General features: G+C 34.0%; 1 protein-coding gene across 2 annotated transcripts in view; it reads right to left on the reverse strand.

Moving 5' to 3' along the window:
- Positions 1 to 631: 631 nt before the first annotated feature.
- Positions 632 to 16,265, reverse strand: part of RNF145 (ring finger protein 145) — a 95,830-nt gene continuing 80,196 nt past the window's right edge. For both annotated transcript variants that reach the window (XM_051978811.1, XM_051978812.1), the window contains exons 9-11: positions 6,314 to 6,461; positions 4,359 to 4,715; positions 632 to 2,259 (exon numbers count right to left, since the gene is read on the reverse strand). In XM_051978811.1, coding sequence (XP_051834771.1) covers positions 1,822 to 2,259; positions 4,359 to 4,715; positions 6,314 to 6,461 — 943 coding nt within the window. In that variant the 3' untranslated portion in view covers positions 632 to 1,821. The remainder of the gene's footprint in view (positions 2,260 to 4,358; positions 4,716 to 6,313; positions 6,462 to 16,265) is intronic.

Here is a 16,265-nt window from a genome sequence, read left to right on the forward strand (position 1 = left end):
ACTGGATTTAACATATATTTTAACATGTTTAACATGCATTGGACTACATGCCATCTAGGGGAGGGAATGAGGGGAAGGAGGGAAAAATTTGGAAAAGTTTTGCAAGGGTCAGTATTGAAAAATTACCAGGCAAATGTTTTATAAACAAAAAGCTTTAATTACCCCCTCTCCCAAAAGTGATTTGTAAGGTATAAAGAAGGCAACATGGTTTAAAAGACATCTAATGATTTGCTATTCTCATTTCACATAGGATAAAATTAATAATCTCTAAAAAAGAGTACTGTGTAGATGTAGAAAAGCAGATGATCTGTTAGCTAATGTATCATTAGCCATTAATCATTAAGTGTGCCTAATTTCCTAAGTCTAAAAGGATTGTATTAGTCAATTCCTCTATTCTAACATATTACAAAATAGCACTAAGATTTGAAATTCTCAAATCATCACTTAAAAATGCTTCTTTCTTATACCCAAAACACTGGCTGAAATATAGGAAGGGAGTGTGAATTTCGAAGATAATCAGTTAAAGTGAAAGAAATCAACTGTAATCATTTTATTTCTGAGAATCACAGAATTTTTGAAAAATCTAATGAAATGAAATGCTTTGCAGCAATAATCACATGGGAAAAACATAAAATCTTCAAATTTAAATTTATTAAGACATTCAGCTATGTCTGTCAGTCTACATCCAAATTTGCTACTAAAAATAAAATAATATCACATCTCACATTAGGAATACCAACTCTGAAAAACACTTTTTTTGAGCCAAGCCTATTGTATAAATAAATGACTAGTTTCTTTTTCATATCAAAATTCACATAAAAAATTGCCAATCCCCCCCACCCCAGTTCTACCAGAAGCCATGATGAATGTAAAAATTTAAATATGACACAACCTTGTCAAAGAAAAGGTGCAAAGTCTATCAACAGCTTTAAAAGTGGCATTTGCGGCATTTGATCATACAATTAATTATGTACTCATTCCCAAAGTGCAAATATTGCCAGAATTTAACACTGTTTTGATTTCAGTTGCAAGAATTAAACATTACACAGGATTGAAAAGTATACTTAGGGCCTTTATCTGTTCCCTAAAGCTCATCCCACTTTGAGCTCCTAAACTATGGAGGACTCCAAAGTGTTCATCAGTGCTTTAGTTTACTTCACACAGGCAACACAGTATACAGTATATTAACAAAAGTTTCATATACATCAAAATATTAATGACTCCATCATAAAGTTCAAGAGTCACAGATTACATGAATGCAAATTGCAATGCCCACATGCCCATCCCGCCCCCCACAAATGCCTAAAGCACATATGATGTATTAGCGTGCTTCAATCTTTCAATACAATCAACGCTTTTTACATCTTTGATTTTGCTTCAGTGCTATACAAAATTCAATAATCACCTGACTGAGTTCCATTTAACTGAGGGAAAAAAGGGGACAGGAAAAAGGGCCAACTCTGATACTCTGGGACAAGACTAATCTTTCCCACATAAAGTTAAAATGTCCATTTATCTTCTTCCCATACTGTCTTTTGTGATTCTATATTCCTTTCCTCAGCCCTCAGAAAATATTCAAATCTCTATCTGATTTATTCCCTCAATTCAGTGGCAGTTTCTCAAGTAGTTGAGGTTGATTTTCCTTGGCAAACTTCTACAAATATCAGCATGGGACATATAGATACTTTTTGATATTATAGATTGCCAAAATTCTCTCTCAATGCCTGGGTTTGTAAAGCAGGCAGTCTCTACTGAGAAAAGATTATCTTGGATCCCTGGAATGTCTCTGGTTGCTGTATAACAATTACATGTTCCTAAAATCTATACATGACTGCTGTCTTGAATTAAATCTTCCTCTGTAACTCCAGGTTGTTCTTCCGTCTTCATATCTTCTTGGCTGACCACAATAGAGCACATCTCAACATGGGGGCTTGGAAAATGTGTCTGGGTTTCAAAAGTCCCTTCCTGGTGAGCTATCACTCTAGTCATTTGTTCATTACTGTCTCTAGGATCTTCTTTCAAACCAGCCCCTCCAGGATGTTCTTGAACTGAGGGGTCAGTTTCTTCTTGAACCACAATATTTTGCTCTGTTCCAGGGTTTGGCTGTAGAGCTGGTTCTTGTCCTAATCCTGGAGGATGGGAGGAATTTTTAAGATGGCAGTGGCACAAAGGGCAAGTCTCTTGTACATACAGCCATTTCTTAAGGCAACCTGCATGGAAGAAATGGCTGCATGGTGTTATCACAGCAGATTTCATGTCCTAAATGAGAAGGAAAGGAGAGGTTAGATAATTACCCATAGTTTATAAACATTTGGTACTAATTCAACATTTCTTTGATGCCAGTAGTTCCCTTTCCACATCATTAGAACAAATTTAAAATTGGACTATACGGGCTAAAGAATAGAATACTTCTTATGTAAGCAATCTTTTCACCACTAGAGGACCCCCCACACCAATAAAAGAGTTGCACAGAACAATTTTAAATGTAATCAGAAAACAAAAACGAATGTTACTAAAACATTTCTAGAAGCTTTCTAAAATAAATTCTGTCTTAATATCAACCGAATGGCTAAATAATTTCGGCAGTATCATTTCAATGACATTTTTTAAAAGTCACAAATATGTATCTCCATATTTCCATTAAAGTAAAGAGAGCAGATATACAATCATGGATTTTTTCCCATGGGAATAAGATCATGGAATTTGCTTATAACCATAATGATAACAATAGAATACTGGTAGGAAAAGTGGTATATTTGTAGGATTTCACGAGGACCATAGCATGCCATGGAATAGTTTTTAAAGCTCTATGTACAAAGCTATATATTCTGGTTATTAATTCTTTTGGAAGAAAATTTTGAAGGTATGAAATGAAAACTTGTTGCAATCTATGTTGTTAAATAGATGCTAATTTGCCTTTTAAAAATATAATAGAAATACAATAATTTTTTTTAAGTAGCAGAGCTAATTCAAACAATCCTCTATACCAAGAGCTGGTAACACTTGGGAGTTACTTACAAGCAGAAAATCATACAACAAAAGCAGCAAATAGAAAGCTTAAGCAGTAGCTTATACTCTTTTTGTGTTATCAGCAGTTGATTTGAGTTTCTTAACTAAAGAAATATTAAATGACAAGCAAGAAAAGACAAAACTTAAACAATTCTAATGAAATGTCAAGTATATCTATGGAGAACTTCTGAAGCCAAAGGGCCACTTCCGTTTAATATGCATTTTCCTAAATATGTGCAGAAGGGACCAATGGTTGCTGCATAATATTGACTTATTTTCAGTAACTAACTGCTTAACAGTTAGTTAATTACTTAAATTAAAATCTCTGATATATAACTTTTTGTGTATTCCCTAACTACTCCTCCCTAACCATAACTACTAGCACAGGAGAAACTTTGAAAAATACAATTTTAGAAGCAGGTTGAAGTTATAGGAAGAAAGTTGTTTCCATTTGTTTTAGGGAAAAAAATGAATTACCAAGACACCTTAATTATATTTAAAAGCAATACTGGAGGGAAAAAGCATATGCCATACATGCTCTTTCCCCCTCCTTTCCTTTATGTTACCAGCAGCTAAGAAAGAGCAAAATAATTGAAATATAAGATGTTCTCAATTGTTCTCAACTATTGTCTCTAGTACAGTGCTGTGTGTATAGGGTACTCTATTATATGAGTGGCTAATTTGTGAGTCCATTTTCCACTACAAAGCTGATTTTAAAATTAACTTTAATTCATCTATAGCAGAAGCCAGCAACTTATAGCACATTTGCCAAAGATGGCAGTGAAGCCAATTTTCACTGGCATGCAAGTTGACTACTAGCATCATGCTCTTCCCTAAAGGGAGAAAAGTTAGGAGGGAAAAAACTTGTGAGAGCCACCAACTATCCACTAGGAGGATCAGAAGTTAACATGTTCTCACCAACCTCCCTCTTGTGAAAATATATATCTTTACACCACCCCATCCCTCCCAGCACACCAGAAGGAAAGGGGGGTCAGAACCTTGGCAAACATCATTTTTCCAAAGTTCCCAATCCCTGATCTATAGTATATGCACTCATGAGTGAATATAATATACATCTGACCTGTTTTTCCTTCATTTGTGGGTGCATCAAGTATTGAAAACAATAACAACAATGTATTAGTATCACAGTGGCCAAATGTTAAACTTTTAAATATTTTTCAAAAAACAAAGTATTTCCTAAAAGTTCTTAATAGTGCTTAAAATCATTAAGTTGCCTAGGAGATATTCATTTCTTCTTGGAAATTTAAATTAAACGGATTTAATAAAAACTCCAAGAATTATTATACCACTTTCCCCAACCACTTAGATTTTTATGTTGTGCTAGGTACCTGATAACAGATGGCACAAATGTCATTGTGTTTCTCTAGCTGTTCTTTTGTAGCAATGGGGAGAGATTTTATTTTATTCACAGCATCCCTGCGGAGAAGAAAGCTCTTCCACCCCAGTTGGGCCCGAAGCCACACATTGTAGTAGGAATGAATAAAGATAATCATGGAGCCCATCACAGTCCATTCTCCAAAAATGGTTTCTGAAACACCATATGCTACAACACACAGTGCCACAAGAAATTCCAACAGACGATAAGTGCCGTTCACATAGTAGATGACATCATCCATATTATCCACTGGCTCTTTTCTGAATTCTTCAACCATAAATAAGACATAAATAAAGAGTGTACCCAGAACCTGAAAATCACAAAGTATAAATGCTGAAAAATTTTGCTCACTGAACTCAAAAAAAAGAAACAACAATCTTTTTTAGTTTTTGTAGATTGCCATATCTCTTCATCCTTAACAGGAGAAGCGAAATTACTTAAAATGAGTGTTTCTCTTGATGACTGGATATTAAATTATATGTGGAAAAAGTATAGTTTATTAATGCCTGAAACTTGAGTATATTATCATTTCTCCAAAATTTTGTTTTTTGCTAAACACAAAAGCTTTGTATAGTTAAGAATAGCAAGATAAACTGGCAGACAAAAACACAAAGTTTAAATTTCAACACAAGAAAAATAATTCCAAATTCTCTAATTTTAATTCAACTAATTTTAGTTTAAGTGATAAAGAAGTAGTAACAATTAATAAACTAATTAGTACTTAGTGAGTTAATCTATGTGTGTTTAACATAATAATTACGAACACAGAAAAAAGTGTTCAGGATCTGCTACCAAAGAAACTTATTAATCCACAGTTGGGAAGACAAGAAAAACAATAAAACTACCAGACAACATAATGATTGATTAAAGTGTCACATTATGCCCAAAATACTTCAAGTAGACCTTTCTGAGATGAAGATCAATGAACGCTGAACTATGGCTTGTGGTAATAGTGAAAGCCACAAGTATGGATGAGCTCTCAAAAAAAAAAAAAATAGAGAGAGATTACAACCAAGGACTGAACCTCAGGAAAAACACAGGGACAGGGAAGGAATGAGAAAGAATCCAGTGAAGAAGACGAAGTAATGTTCACAGGGTTGAAAGAAGAATCAGGTAAATGAAGTCAAAGGAGAAAAGAGTAGTCAAAAGAATTAAAATATCACTAAGATAAAGGAAAATGAGATCAAACAAAATATTTGAATCAGCAAGAAAATAGTCCCCAGTAGTACTTCTGAGATAAGTGCTTCAGAGGAGTATTAGGGATGTAAAATCAAGGCATATATTTATCATTTTTTAAGGTTAATTTACTGTTTTAGAATGATGAATCAATCTAACCATTTTAGAAAGCAACTTGAAATTATATAAGAAAAGTTACAAAGTTATTCATACTTTTTGATTCATAAGATAATTTTTAAAAGTAAAGATCTGTCTTTTAAAACCATTCAAAGCAAATAAAGACTGCTTGTCTAATAATTGGAGAATGGCAAAACAAAATATGGAATTTTAATATTTGAGAATATTGTTGTACCACAAAGAATAACAAAAATTTAAAAATTTAAATAAAAAAATTTATTAAAAATAAAAATAAGGGGAAAAAATAAGGGAAGACTGTTAAAATATAGTGACGTGGCTTTGAAAGCAAAAGTAATACAACCCAATGACCATGGTCACATAAATGAAGACAATATTAAATAGAAATAACATCTTGGCCAAATACAATGGATAATGCTGGTATTAACATCACATGTTCCAATTATTATGCTCGAATGACAAAAATGCCAAAGAATGGTAACTTATGTGATTACTGTACCATCTACAATAATTAAACTAAAGAAAATTTATTCCCTCATCCCAAAAGAAGTGGGGGGAATCAAGTGAAATATTATATAAATCTATTCTTGAGCTTACCTGAAGGGAAGTGAGGATGCTACTGGAGATGATGATAAGAAGCCAGAAATCCATGTGGAAAAACTGGCATATCATGTAAGCCATATAAGCAGGGAACACTAATAAAAATAAACAAAGGCTGACTGCACGGAAGTGTTTCCATAAGCTCCTATAGAAAAAAAAAAATTTTTTATGTAAGACATCTGTCATCTAGTATTTCACAATTTATCAATAGTAACTATAATGTAATATAACATTTGTGTAGTATTTGCTGTTCTGACTCTGTTTCTATCAATACAATGGCTGGCATTTCAGAATTATTTTTTATTCCTCTCCTCCCCATCATTTTCTGTTTATACTATCTTTACTTATGTTTTATTCCTTTTTCAACTAGCAGGACAAGAATGGGCTTTTGTCTCTTTAAATCTAGATTATAATGCTATTTTAATTGGTAATTTTATTTTTTTATAATGTCCCCTCCACCTCAATCCAACCAGCACACTGCTGCTAGATAATTTTAATACAAAATTTTCTTCATTATCATACCTCCTCCAAAATTTCCATTTGGCTTTAGGACAAATTCCAAAATCTTTAACATTTATCACATGAACTCAAGCCACATCTCCTAATTTTCTGTTCTCCTCAAATTTAAATCTCTCTTTTGGCCAGTGTGGTTTATTTCTCCAAATGTGATATGCATGTTCCTCCTTCCTAAAATGGCTTTGTTACCCATTCAGATGTTTTAAAATACAATCAAGTCCCAAATCCTTCAAAAATCAAACTTACAGTAATCTCCCTGCTCTAAACTCCTAGAGTACTAAGTTTAATTCACATGGCACTTTTATATGCATTGTGCTATAATTACTTATTATGTCTTATCTCTCTAACTACAATATACATTATACTTTTGTTTCAGAGAATCATACAATCACAAATTCAAGTTAGAAGGGACCTGAGAGATCACTGAATTCTCTTTTTTTAATGTAACCTTCTCCAACTAACTAATCTTTTTTTTAAAAAAGCTTTTTATTTCTAAAACATATGCATGGGTAATTTTTCAACATTGACCCTTGCAAAACTTTCTGTTCCTTCCTTTCCCCTACCCCATTCCCTAGATGGCAAGTAGTCCAATACATGTTAAATATATTAAAATATATGTTAAATCTAATATATGTATACATATTTATACAGTTATTTTGCTGCACAAGAAAAATTGGATCTAGAAAGAAAAAAAAACCTGAGAAGGAAAACAAAATGCTGACTGCACGGAAATGTTTCCGTAAGCTCCTATAGAAAAAAAAAAATTTGGGGGGGGAGAATGGCATACAGGCTAAATGATATACCTATGATGACAAAAATTAGCTAAATCTGAGGTCTTCCTAATTCCAAGCCTAATACTCTATCCACCATGCCATCAGTGTTATTTGCTTCTATATTATATATAACATATCACGTTAACTGAAATGTCCTGAGATAGACAAAGAAGTTGTCCTTTATCATTAAAAGTGGAAAGGAGGTATATATAAGACAATTAAACATAGCCTTTCTTGTGATTTAATTTCTTTGAGGATTCCAGGCCAAATTTCTGTTACCATTAGGGTTTGGTAATAAATGTTAATCAGCTATCAAGGCATATCAGCTTCATATGTCAAAGAAAAAAGGGGGCAACAATATGAAAGTGAAACTTGCTTAAAGACTACCAGTATAATTAATAGTAGTTTAAGTACAAAGGCTACCAACAAAGGACTAAGGATCTTTCTTCTAACAAGCATGGATAGAAGGGAGGGAGGAAAAATTGTTTAGGGATTTGCAGAAAATACTAGCTAGTAAAGTGTTCATGAAGCTTGTTGTCTTTGATGTCTGTCTCTCTTTGTCTCTTTCTTACACACACTTTAATTTCCACTAGTGTCTGATAAGTAGCGACTGTAGAAAGCACCTGTCTTTCTGTATTTCAACATCTTCAACAAGGTACTTGGTGAGATAAAATGTTTGGGTTGATGACCGCTTGCCATTTGGCTGGCATGCCAAAAAGTCAATTACTGTTGGCTATAAAGGCTGTAACTGAGGAATGATTCCACATTCTCCAGCACCTTTGCTTGTTTTTCCCTTTCATTACTGCCACAAAGGAGTTAGATGGATCCAAGACAATACCAGTAATGGCCCTTTTCATTGCCTCTGATGCATAGTCTTATCTTGAAATAGTCTAAAAATCTCATGACTAAAACCATTCCAGCCATCCTGAAAGAGACTGGCAGCTGAGTTTCAAGAACTCAAGTAAGGCAGGTAACTGTGGTGCTACTAGAGCTGAACATGGTGGGTTGATAGAAAAGTGGAATGAGGGTGCCTGGAGGGGCACAGCACAGTAATTTCAGCTCTTCTAGAAACCTCTTTAAAGAAAGCTTGTTGCCAAGCACATAGCAAATGCTAAGAATATCTAAATATGGAAAAAAGAAAGAGGGTCCTCTCCCAAGTAAGTGTTGGGAAAATAAATACAAGAAGAAAAAATATAGTCTATGCCTGCAAGGATTTTATAGTTTAAAAGGGGGGGAGGGACATAAAAAAAAAGCTTAAAGTGAGAAAACAGGATAAAGTACTGGTTGCTAGAGGGAGAAAGAACTCTGGAGAGTCACAAGCATTATATGGAAAGGAATGAAAGCATAAACATAGCTATCCCAGGTACTTTTCCTTAAGATAGAGATTCGAGGATAAATGATCATCAGAAAGGGCAGATTTTTCAGGTTTTTAACCTTTTTTAAGATTACTGGGGAAAAGTGATATTTTAGGGAGAGAAGATGATGAATCATAGTGGAGAAAAGGTCAAGAGAATCGAGGGCAGCACCTCAAAAGAAAGACTAATGGAAGAGAGGAAGAATGGTAGGAGTATTTTTAAGAAAATATATTTGTATGAGAAAATCAAAAAATATGAGAATAATCAAGTGAAAAATAACAAAGGCAGATAGAAAACTAATGCTAATCACCATAAGAATTTTGAGAAAAGAATTCACAAGTCCATCATAGAAGGATGATATGGTAGTAAGGAAAAACTTTTATTATCAATATACATCTATTAGAATTCTCTTAGCTAAAAAGCAAAATAGCTAATAAGTTCTTGACTTGTCTTCATGATTTTGTATTTTAAAAAAGAGGTACAAACAAAACAATGATAGAAATGTATATTTTAAACTTAGTTCTCACCACCAAGCAAAAAGTTACTATGGTAGAAATGAGAGGAATCTTGAGGAAAAGGGAGCACACTAACTTAAAATTTGTGATAAGGAAGAGATAGAAGGGAAAAGAGAGAAAAGAAACTAGAAGGGAAAGGAAAGGAACAGATTTTTAAAGAAGTTAAGATTCCATGGAATAAATAGGAAAGAAAGAATATATAGTTTACTATGGTCTAAAATGCTATAGAAAAAGGATGGGAAGCTCTCACAAAGGAATTTCTGAAAACATGAGGAAAAATTTTAATAAAGAAGAAAAGGAGAAATTATCTAAAGATATAAAAATATAGATGCAAAGGATTCTCAAAGTCTTACATATATTTCAAAAGTAAAGAAAATGGGCTCATGAAAGGATGGAGTAATACAAGAATGTAGCCTGATCCTTTAAGCATGTTAAGAGAGAGAAGGAACCAAGGTGGAGAAGTAAAAGAAGCATTCCAGCTAAGTCCTCCCAACAATCTCATTTAAAGAACTCTTTAAAAATGTGTCAAACAGAATAATAGAGCATATAACCCATAAAAAAATCAGGGTAAGAATTTTTTTCCCAGCTCAAAAAAAAAACTTAGGAAGTCAGAAGAAGAGATCAGTGGCACTGGAGTTGTCCAAGAGCATAGCACACCTGTGACACCACCTATGGGCTTTGGAGGAAGTGGAGGTGGCACTGGCACTGAAAAATTAAAGACTCTCAGACCTAGATGTGAAAACAACAGAGTGAGAAAATGTCCCCATCCACCCAGGTGAGTGTAGAATCAAGAAATAGGCTGGTGAGAAATGCAAATTAAAATCACTCTGAAGTACTACTTCATACCTATAAGATTGGCTAAGATGATGATTAATATTGGAAGGGATGAGGAAAAATTGGAACACTGATACATTGTTGGTGGAGTTGTGAAATGATCCAGCCATTCAAGAGAGCAATTTGGATCTATATCCAAAGGACTATCAAACTGCATACCCTTTGATCCAGCCATGCCACTCCTGGATCTGTATCCCAAAGAGATCATAAAAGAGGGGAAAGGACTCATATGTTTGTAGCAGCTCTTTTTGTCATGGCAAGGAACTGGAAATGGAATGGATGCCCATTAGTTGGTATCTTTTAGCAAAATGTAGTACCCCAGAAGATGTCTTTTCCTGCTTTTTTTGCTTCAGCTGAATTGTAATAGATTCTGCTCCAGAATCTTCTGGAGCAGTGTATCTTTCTGTTTCAATATGTTTCTTGTAAATGACATATTTTTGGATTCGGGTTTCTAAATCCATTCTGTTGGATGAAATCTAGAAATCCTTTTTCTTCCCTTTTTGAGATGAGTTCATTCAATTTATATTCACAATTATGACTGCTAACTATTTCCTCCATCCTACTTTGTTCAAGTTATCCTTCCTACTCCCTCTCCCCTTATTTTACTCTATTCCTCTTCAAAAGGCTGTTTTGCTTTTGCTTTTGTTTATTGCCTTCCTTAATCTGCTCTTCCTTTTATCACATATTCCATGCCCTTTCTTGCAGCTCCTTCCCTTCTTACTTCTATGTAAGATAAGAGAAATTCCTATACCTAATTTTCCTTGTTTTCCCTTCCATTGTAAAAAACTCTTCTGTGTGACCTCTTTTATATGAGATAATTCTCCATATTCTTCCTCTTTTCCCCCTTTCCCCAGTACATCTTCCTTTCTCAACCTTCCTTTTTCTTCTGAGATCATCCTAATATAATAGATTAATACCCATGCCCTCTAAGTCATCTCCTAACTGCCATAATGATTATAAAGTTTTGGACTGTTACATGATTCATCTTCCCATTTGGGAATATAAACACATTAAATTTATTAAATTCTTCATGATTTTTCATCTTGTTTACCTTTATATATCTCTCAAGTCTTGTATTTAAATCAAATTTTCTCTTCAGTTCTGATCTTTTTATTAGAAATGTCATCTAGAAATACTTTTTCATTACATATCCACTTTTTTTTCTGCTATGAGATTATTCTGGCTATAATCCTAGGTTCTTTGCTTTCTGAAATATCCTCTGCTCTTTTATTATGATAGCTGATAAGTTTTTGTGAACATGATTGTGGTATTTGATTTGGCTTTTGTGGGGGGGCAGTATTTTTTCTTTTGACTTTGGAGCTCTGAAATTTGGCTATAATATTCTGGAAGTTTTCATTTTGGGGTCTCTTTCAGGAAATGATTTTTTCCCTATTTTTTCATTCTTTTAACTTTGTTTTATTTTATTGTTTTTTGATGTCTTGTGAATTCATAGATTCATTTGATCAATTCTAATTTTTAAGAAATTTTTCATTTCAGTGAGATTTTTCTATTCAGCCAATTTTGCTTTTTAAGGAGCTCTTTGCTTCAATGAGGTTTTGTACATCTTTTATCATTTGGCCAGTTCTCCAATTTTTGAGCTTCTTTAACTTAAACTCTTTAATTTTCTTTTCGTGACTTTTTGCATTGCTCTCATTGATATTATTGGATTGCTGAGAAGAGAAAAGTCTATCAAAGTTAATCCTCACACAATTTTGTTGTTACTATGTACAATGTTTTTGATGCTAAGGAAAACAAGCAGAACTAGGAATTCACTATACACAATAACAGCAAGAATATACTAAGATCAACTATGAAAGACTTAGTTCTTCTGAGAAGTTCAGTGATCCAAACCAATTCCAATAGACTTTGGACAGAAAATGCCATCTGCATCCTGAAAAAGAACTAAGGAGACTGAACGTAAATCAACACATGCTACATTTACTACTTTTTTCTGTTTTTTATCTCTCCATGGTTTTTCCCTTCTGCTCTGATTTTTCTCTCCTAAGATGATTCATAAAACAATGTGTATAAAAAATAAATAAATTTGCTAGGAAGGAAAAAAAAAAAACTATGTACAATGTTCTCCTAGTTCTGCTCACTTCACTCAGCATCAGTTCATGTAGATCTTTCCAAGCTTTTCTGAAATCAGCATGTTTATCATTTCTTATTGCACAGTAGTATTCAATAACATTCATATACCACAATCTGTTTACTGGGATTTTAGAAATCCATCAGATAAAGTATCTGACCCTACAAGTAAAAAAAAACAAAAACAAAAACATTAGAGGTGACATGATCAGACCCATGCTTTAGAAAAATCCTTTGGCAGCTGTCTTGAGGATGACCTGGAGTGAGGAAAAATTTAAGCCAAGGAGATCAATTAGTCCAGATGAGGGTCTGAACTAAGGTAATGCCTGTGTATACAAGAGATTTTATAAAGAAAATAATTACAAGATCTGTTAATTGTTTGTCTATGTGTTCTGAACAAAAGAATTGAGAATATGACCAAGCTTGTAAACCTGGGTGACTAGAAGGATGATAGTGAGCTTAATAATAATAATAGAGAAACTTGAAGAAGGTATAGTTTGAGGATAAAATCTTAAGTTTTCACATTTTGGGCTTAAGATGCCTCTAGTATAAGTAGTTTGAAATTCCAATAGGTTATGCAAGACCAGAACTCAGAGAGAGACTAAGGCCAGATTTGAGACATTAGAGATCTAACTGAAACAATAAAGTCAATGAGATCTCCAAGTGAGAGAGGATAGACAGAAACACTAAGTAGGCCCAAGACAGTGCATTAGAGGACATAAACAGTCAGTGGAGATGCAGCTAAAGAAAATGAGAAGTGTAAGACTTATATGAGGAACCAGGAGACAGCAGTCAGCAAAACCAAGAAGATAAGATCATACAGAAGACAACCTATAAAGTCCACTAGTACAAAGAGGCCAAGAATGAGAACTGACCATCTGGGGGAGGGGGTGGAGGGAGGGAGGGGAAAAATCGAAACAGAAGTGAGTGCAAGTGATAATGCTGTAAAAAATTACCCTGGCATGGGTTCTGTCAATAAAAAGTTATTAAAAAAAAAAAAAAACTGCTGAGAATATTGAAAACCAATTAAAAAAAAAAAAAAGAATGAGGACTTAGATCATTAGATTTAGCAATAAAAAGAAAGATGGTAACTTTGTAGAAGAGCTTAAATTGAATGATAGATAGAAGCTAGATTGTAGAAGGTTTAGAAAGTGTGAGAAGACTAAAAGGGGTCATTAATTACAGAGGGCTTTTTGAAGAAATGTTGAGAAGGGGTTAAGATGTTGGATAACTGATGAGAATAGTATGATCTGGTGTAGATTTTTTAGGATGGGAGAGATTTGTGTGGATTCATAGCAGGGAAGTAGTAAGTAGATAAAGAGAGAAGAGAAAAGATAGTTGGAGCAAGGGGAGGAGAATGATGTGGGTAATTTGTAGAAGACAACATCAATGATATATGTAGAGCTGTTGTGTCCAACTCAAAAAGAAATAGATCCCTGAAAATTACACAGAATGACTTAGAAAATCTCAAATTGTTGTATTGTATTTTTATTATTTTTTAAAATCATTTTCCAATTACATTTTAATCTGGTTTCCTGTAGGCAGAAATGTTCACCTCAGATGTAATATCTTGTCAGAGACTGAAGTAAAAGAGATGGTAGGGGATGGATGACATCAGAGGTAACTGAGATAAAGATGCAAGGAGTAAAAAAGGAAAAGCTCTCAAATAATGACCTCAATATTTTCCTTGAATGTGGAATAAGTAACTTAACAAAGAGGGTGAGAAAAAAATCACAGGAAGGTTGAGGATAGAAAAGGTTTTAATAGTTGCTGTGTTGAGTGAGATAAGGAGTTAACTAGAAAGTGATTTCTTTACATGATCACAACCATTATGGAAAAGTGTTACTTTTGTTTACTCATATTGAACCCTCTACAAGCACCTTTGATCCTATCCCCATGTCTTCCAACAAATTGCCCAAACCATAACTTTTCTCTTTTCTCTCTTCACTTTTTTCCCTTCTTGTCCCCTTCCCACATTTTTTCTCCCCTCTATTTTTGCTTCTTCTCTACTTGCTTCCTGATTGCATCCCTGAAGTGTAAAAACATGAAAAAAATTGAGGCCATACTCCAACATCTCGTTCTCCTCATTTCATACCACTCTAAACACCTTCTGCTGCTCTCTACTACCTTCACCCACTGCACATGAACAGGTAGTCCTTCTTGGACAACAAACCCTTCTACATGCACATATGATTTACATTCCATCCCATCTTCTCCACCAGACTACCTCCTCTATCATCTTCAATATCTTCCTGTAGGTTGCTTCCTTTCTGCCTATAAACATACCCATATGTCCCAAATCTTCAAAAAAAAAAAAAAAAAGCCATTGATTTTTGCTAGCTATAATTGAGATATGATTGAACATCTCTCTTCCCTTTCATGACCAAACTCCTTGAAAATGCTATCTGTAATTAGTACTTTGATTCCATCTCACTTTCTTAAAACTCTTAAATCTGGCTTCCTGCTCCCTCCGAAGTTACCAATGTCAATCGCCATATCTAAAAGCCTTTTCTCAATCCGAATTTTTCTTGACCTTTCTGTTGCCTTTGACACTATCAAATACCCTCTTTGTGATACTTTATTCTTTTTAGATTTGTGCAGAAGTTGCTCTCTTCAGGTTCTCTTCCTACTTGTATGAAAGGTTCCTTCTTAGTTTCTTTAACTCGATCTTCATCCAAATCATACTCACCAACCATGATTGCCCTTTCCCCCCTTAAAGTTCTGTCCTGGATCTTTTTGCTCAGTGGCTTTATTACTCCTATAAACTCAATTATTTCTATATTAATGATTATTTATGAAAAATGATCATTAATATAGATGCTCAAATCTACTTATCCAGTTTTCATCTCACTTAACTTTAAATTTCTCACTTCCAGCTGCCTATTAGATTTCCATAAATGGATATCACATACACAACTCAAATTCAACATGTCTAAAAATTAATTCATTATCTTTTCCTCAAAATCCTAACCTCTTCTTCCAAGCTTTCCAATTTCTATTGAGGATACCATCATTCTTCCAATTATCCATGCTCACAATGTAGGTATCATTCTCAATTTCTCATTCTCTTTCACTTACCTATAATATCCAATCAGTTCCCAAATCCTCTCATTTCTACCATTACAAAAGAGATATACAAACTCTGTTCTTCCTTAACACTGAAACACCATAGTACAGACCCTCATTGTTTTATTCCTGAGCTACTGCAACAGCCCACTGGTTGGTCTTTCTAACCCAAGTCTTTCCTCATTCTCATCCAACTTCTATTAAGCTGCCAAAGTAATCTATATCACCTTATATTAAAACAACTCTATTGCCTTTTTATTACTTCCAGAATCAAATATAAAATTGTTGACTTTTAAAGCCTTTTAAAGGCCTTTCCATCTTTGTACACCTTACTCACTTCTTTATACTCTACAGTCCACTGACACTTGTTTTCTTGGTATCCCTCTCTCAACTTCATACATTTTCACAAACAGTTCTCTCATAATTGAAATTCTCTTCCTTCTTTTCCTCTTATAGATTCCCTGACTTCTTTCAAATCCCAGCTAAGATCAGACCTACGAGAAGCATTTCCCAATTCTCTTAATACTAATGTGTTTCTCAGATTGCAACAAATTTATCCTATATCTTTTTTGCATGGTTGTTTTTTTTTTTTTTTTTTTTTGCCTCCCTCATGAGACTGAATTCCTTGATAGGGGATACTTCTGTTTTTGTTTTTCTTTGTATCCTCAGAACTTAACAGCATGCCTGGCATATATCAAATGCTTTATAAACGATTGTTGATTACTGTGAGTCCAGTTCACATTAGCTAGTATAATTTTTAATGGACCAGTAAGCAGAGTTTTGTGATTTCCTCCAGTTCTTT

The sequence above is a fragment of the Antechinus flavipes genome, chromosome 2 (assembly GCF_016432865.1).
Source record: "Antechinus flavipes isolate AdamAnt ecotype Samford, QLD, Australia chromosome 2, AdamAnt_v2, whole genome shotgun sequence".
NCBI classification, from domain to species: Eukaryota; Metazoa; Chordata; class Mammalia; order Dasyuromorphia; family Dasyuridae; genus Antechinus; species Antechinus flavipes.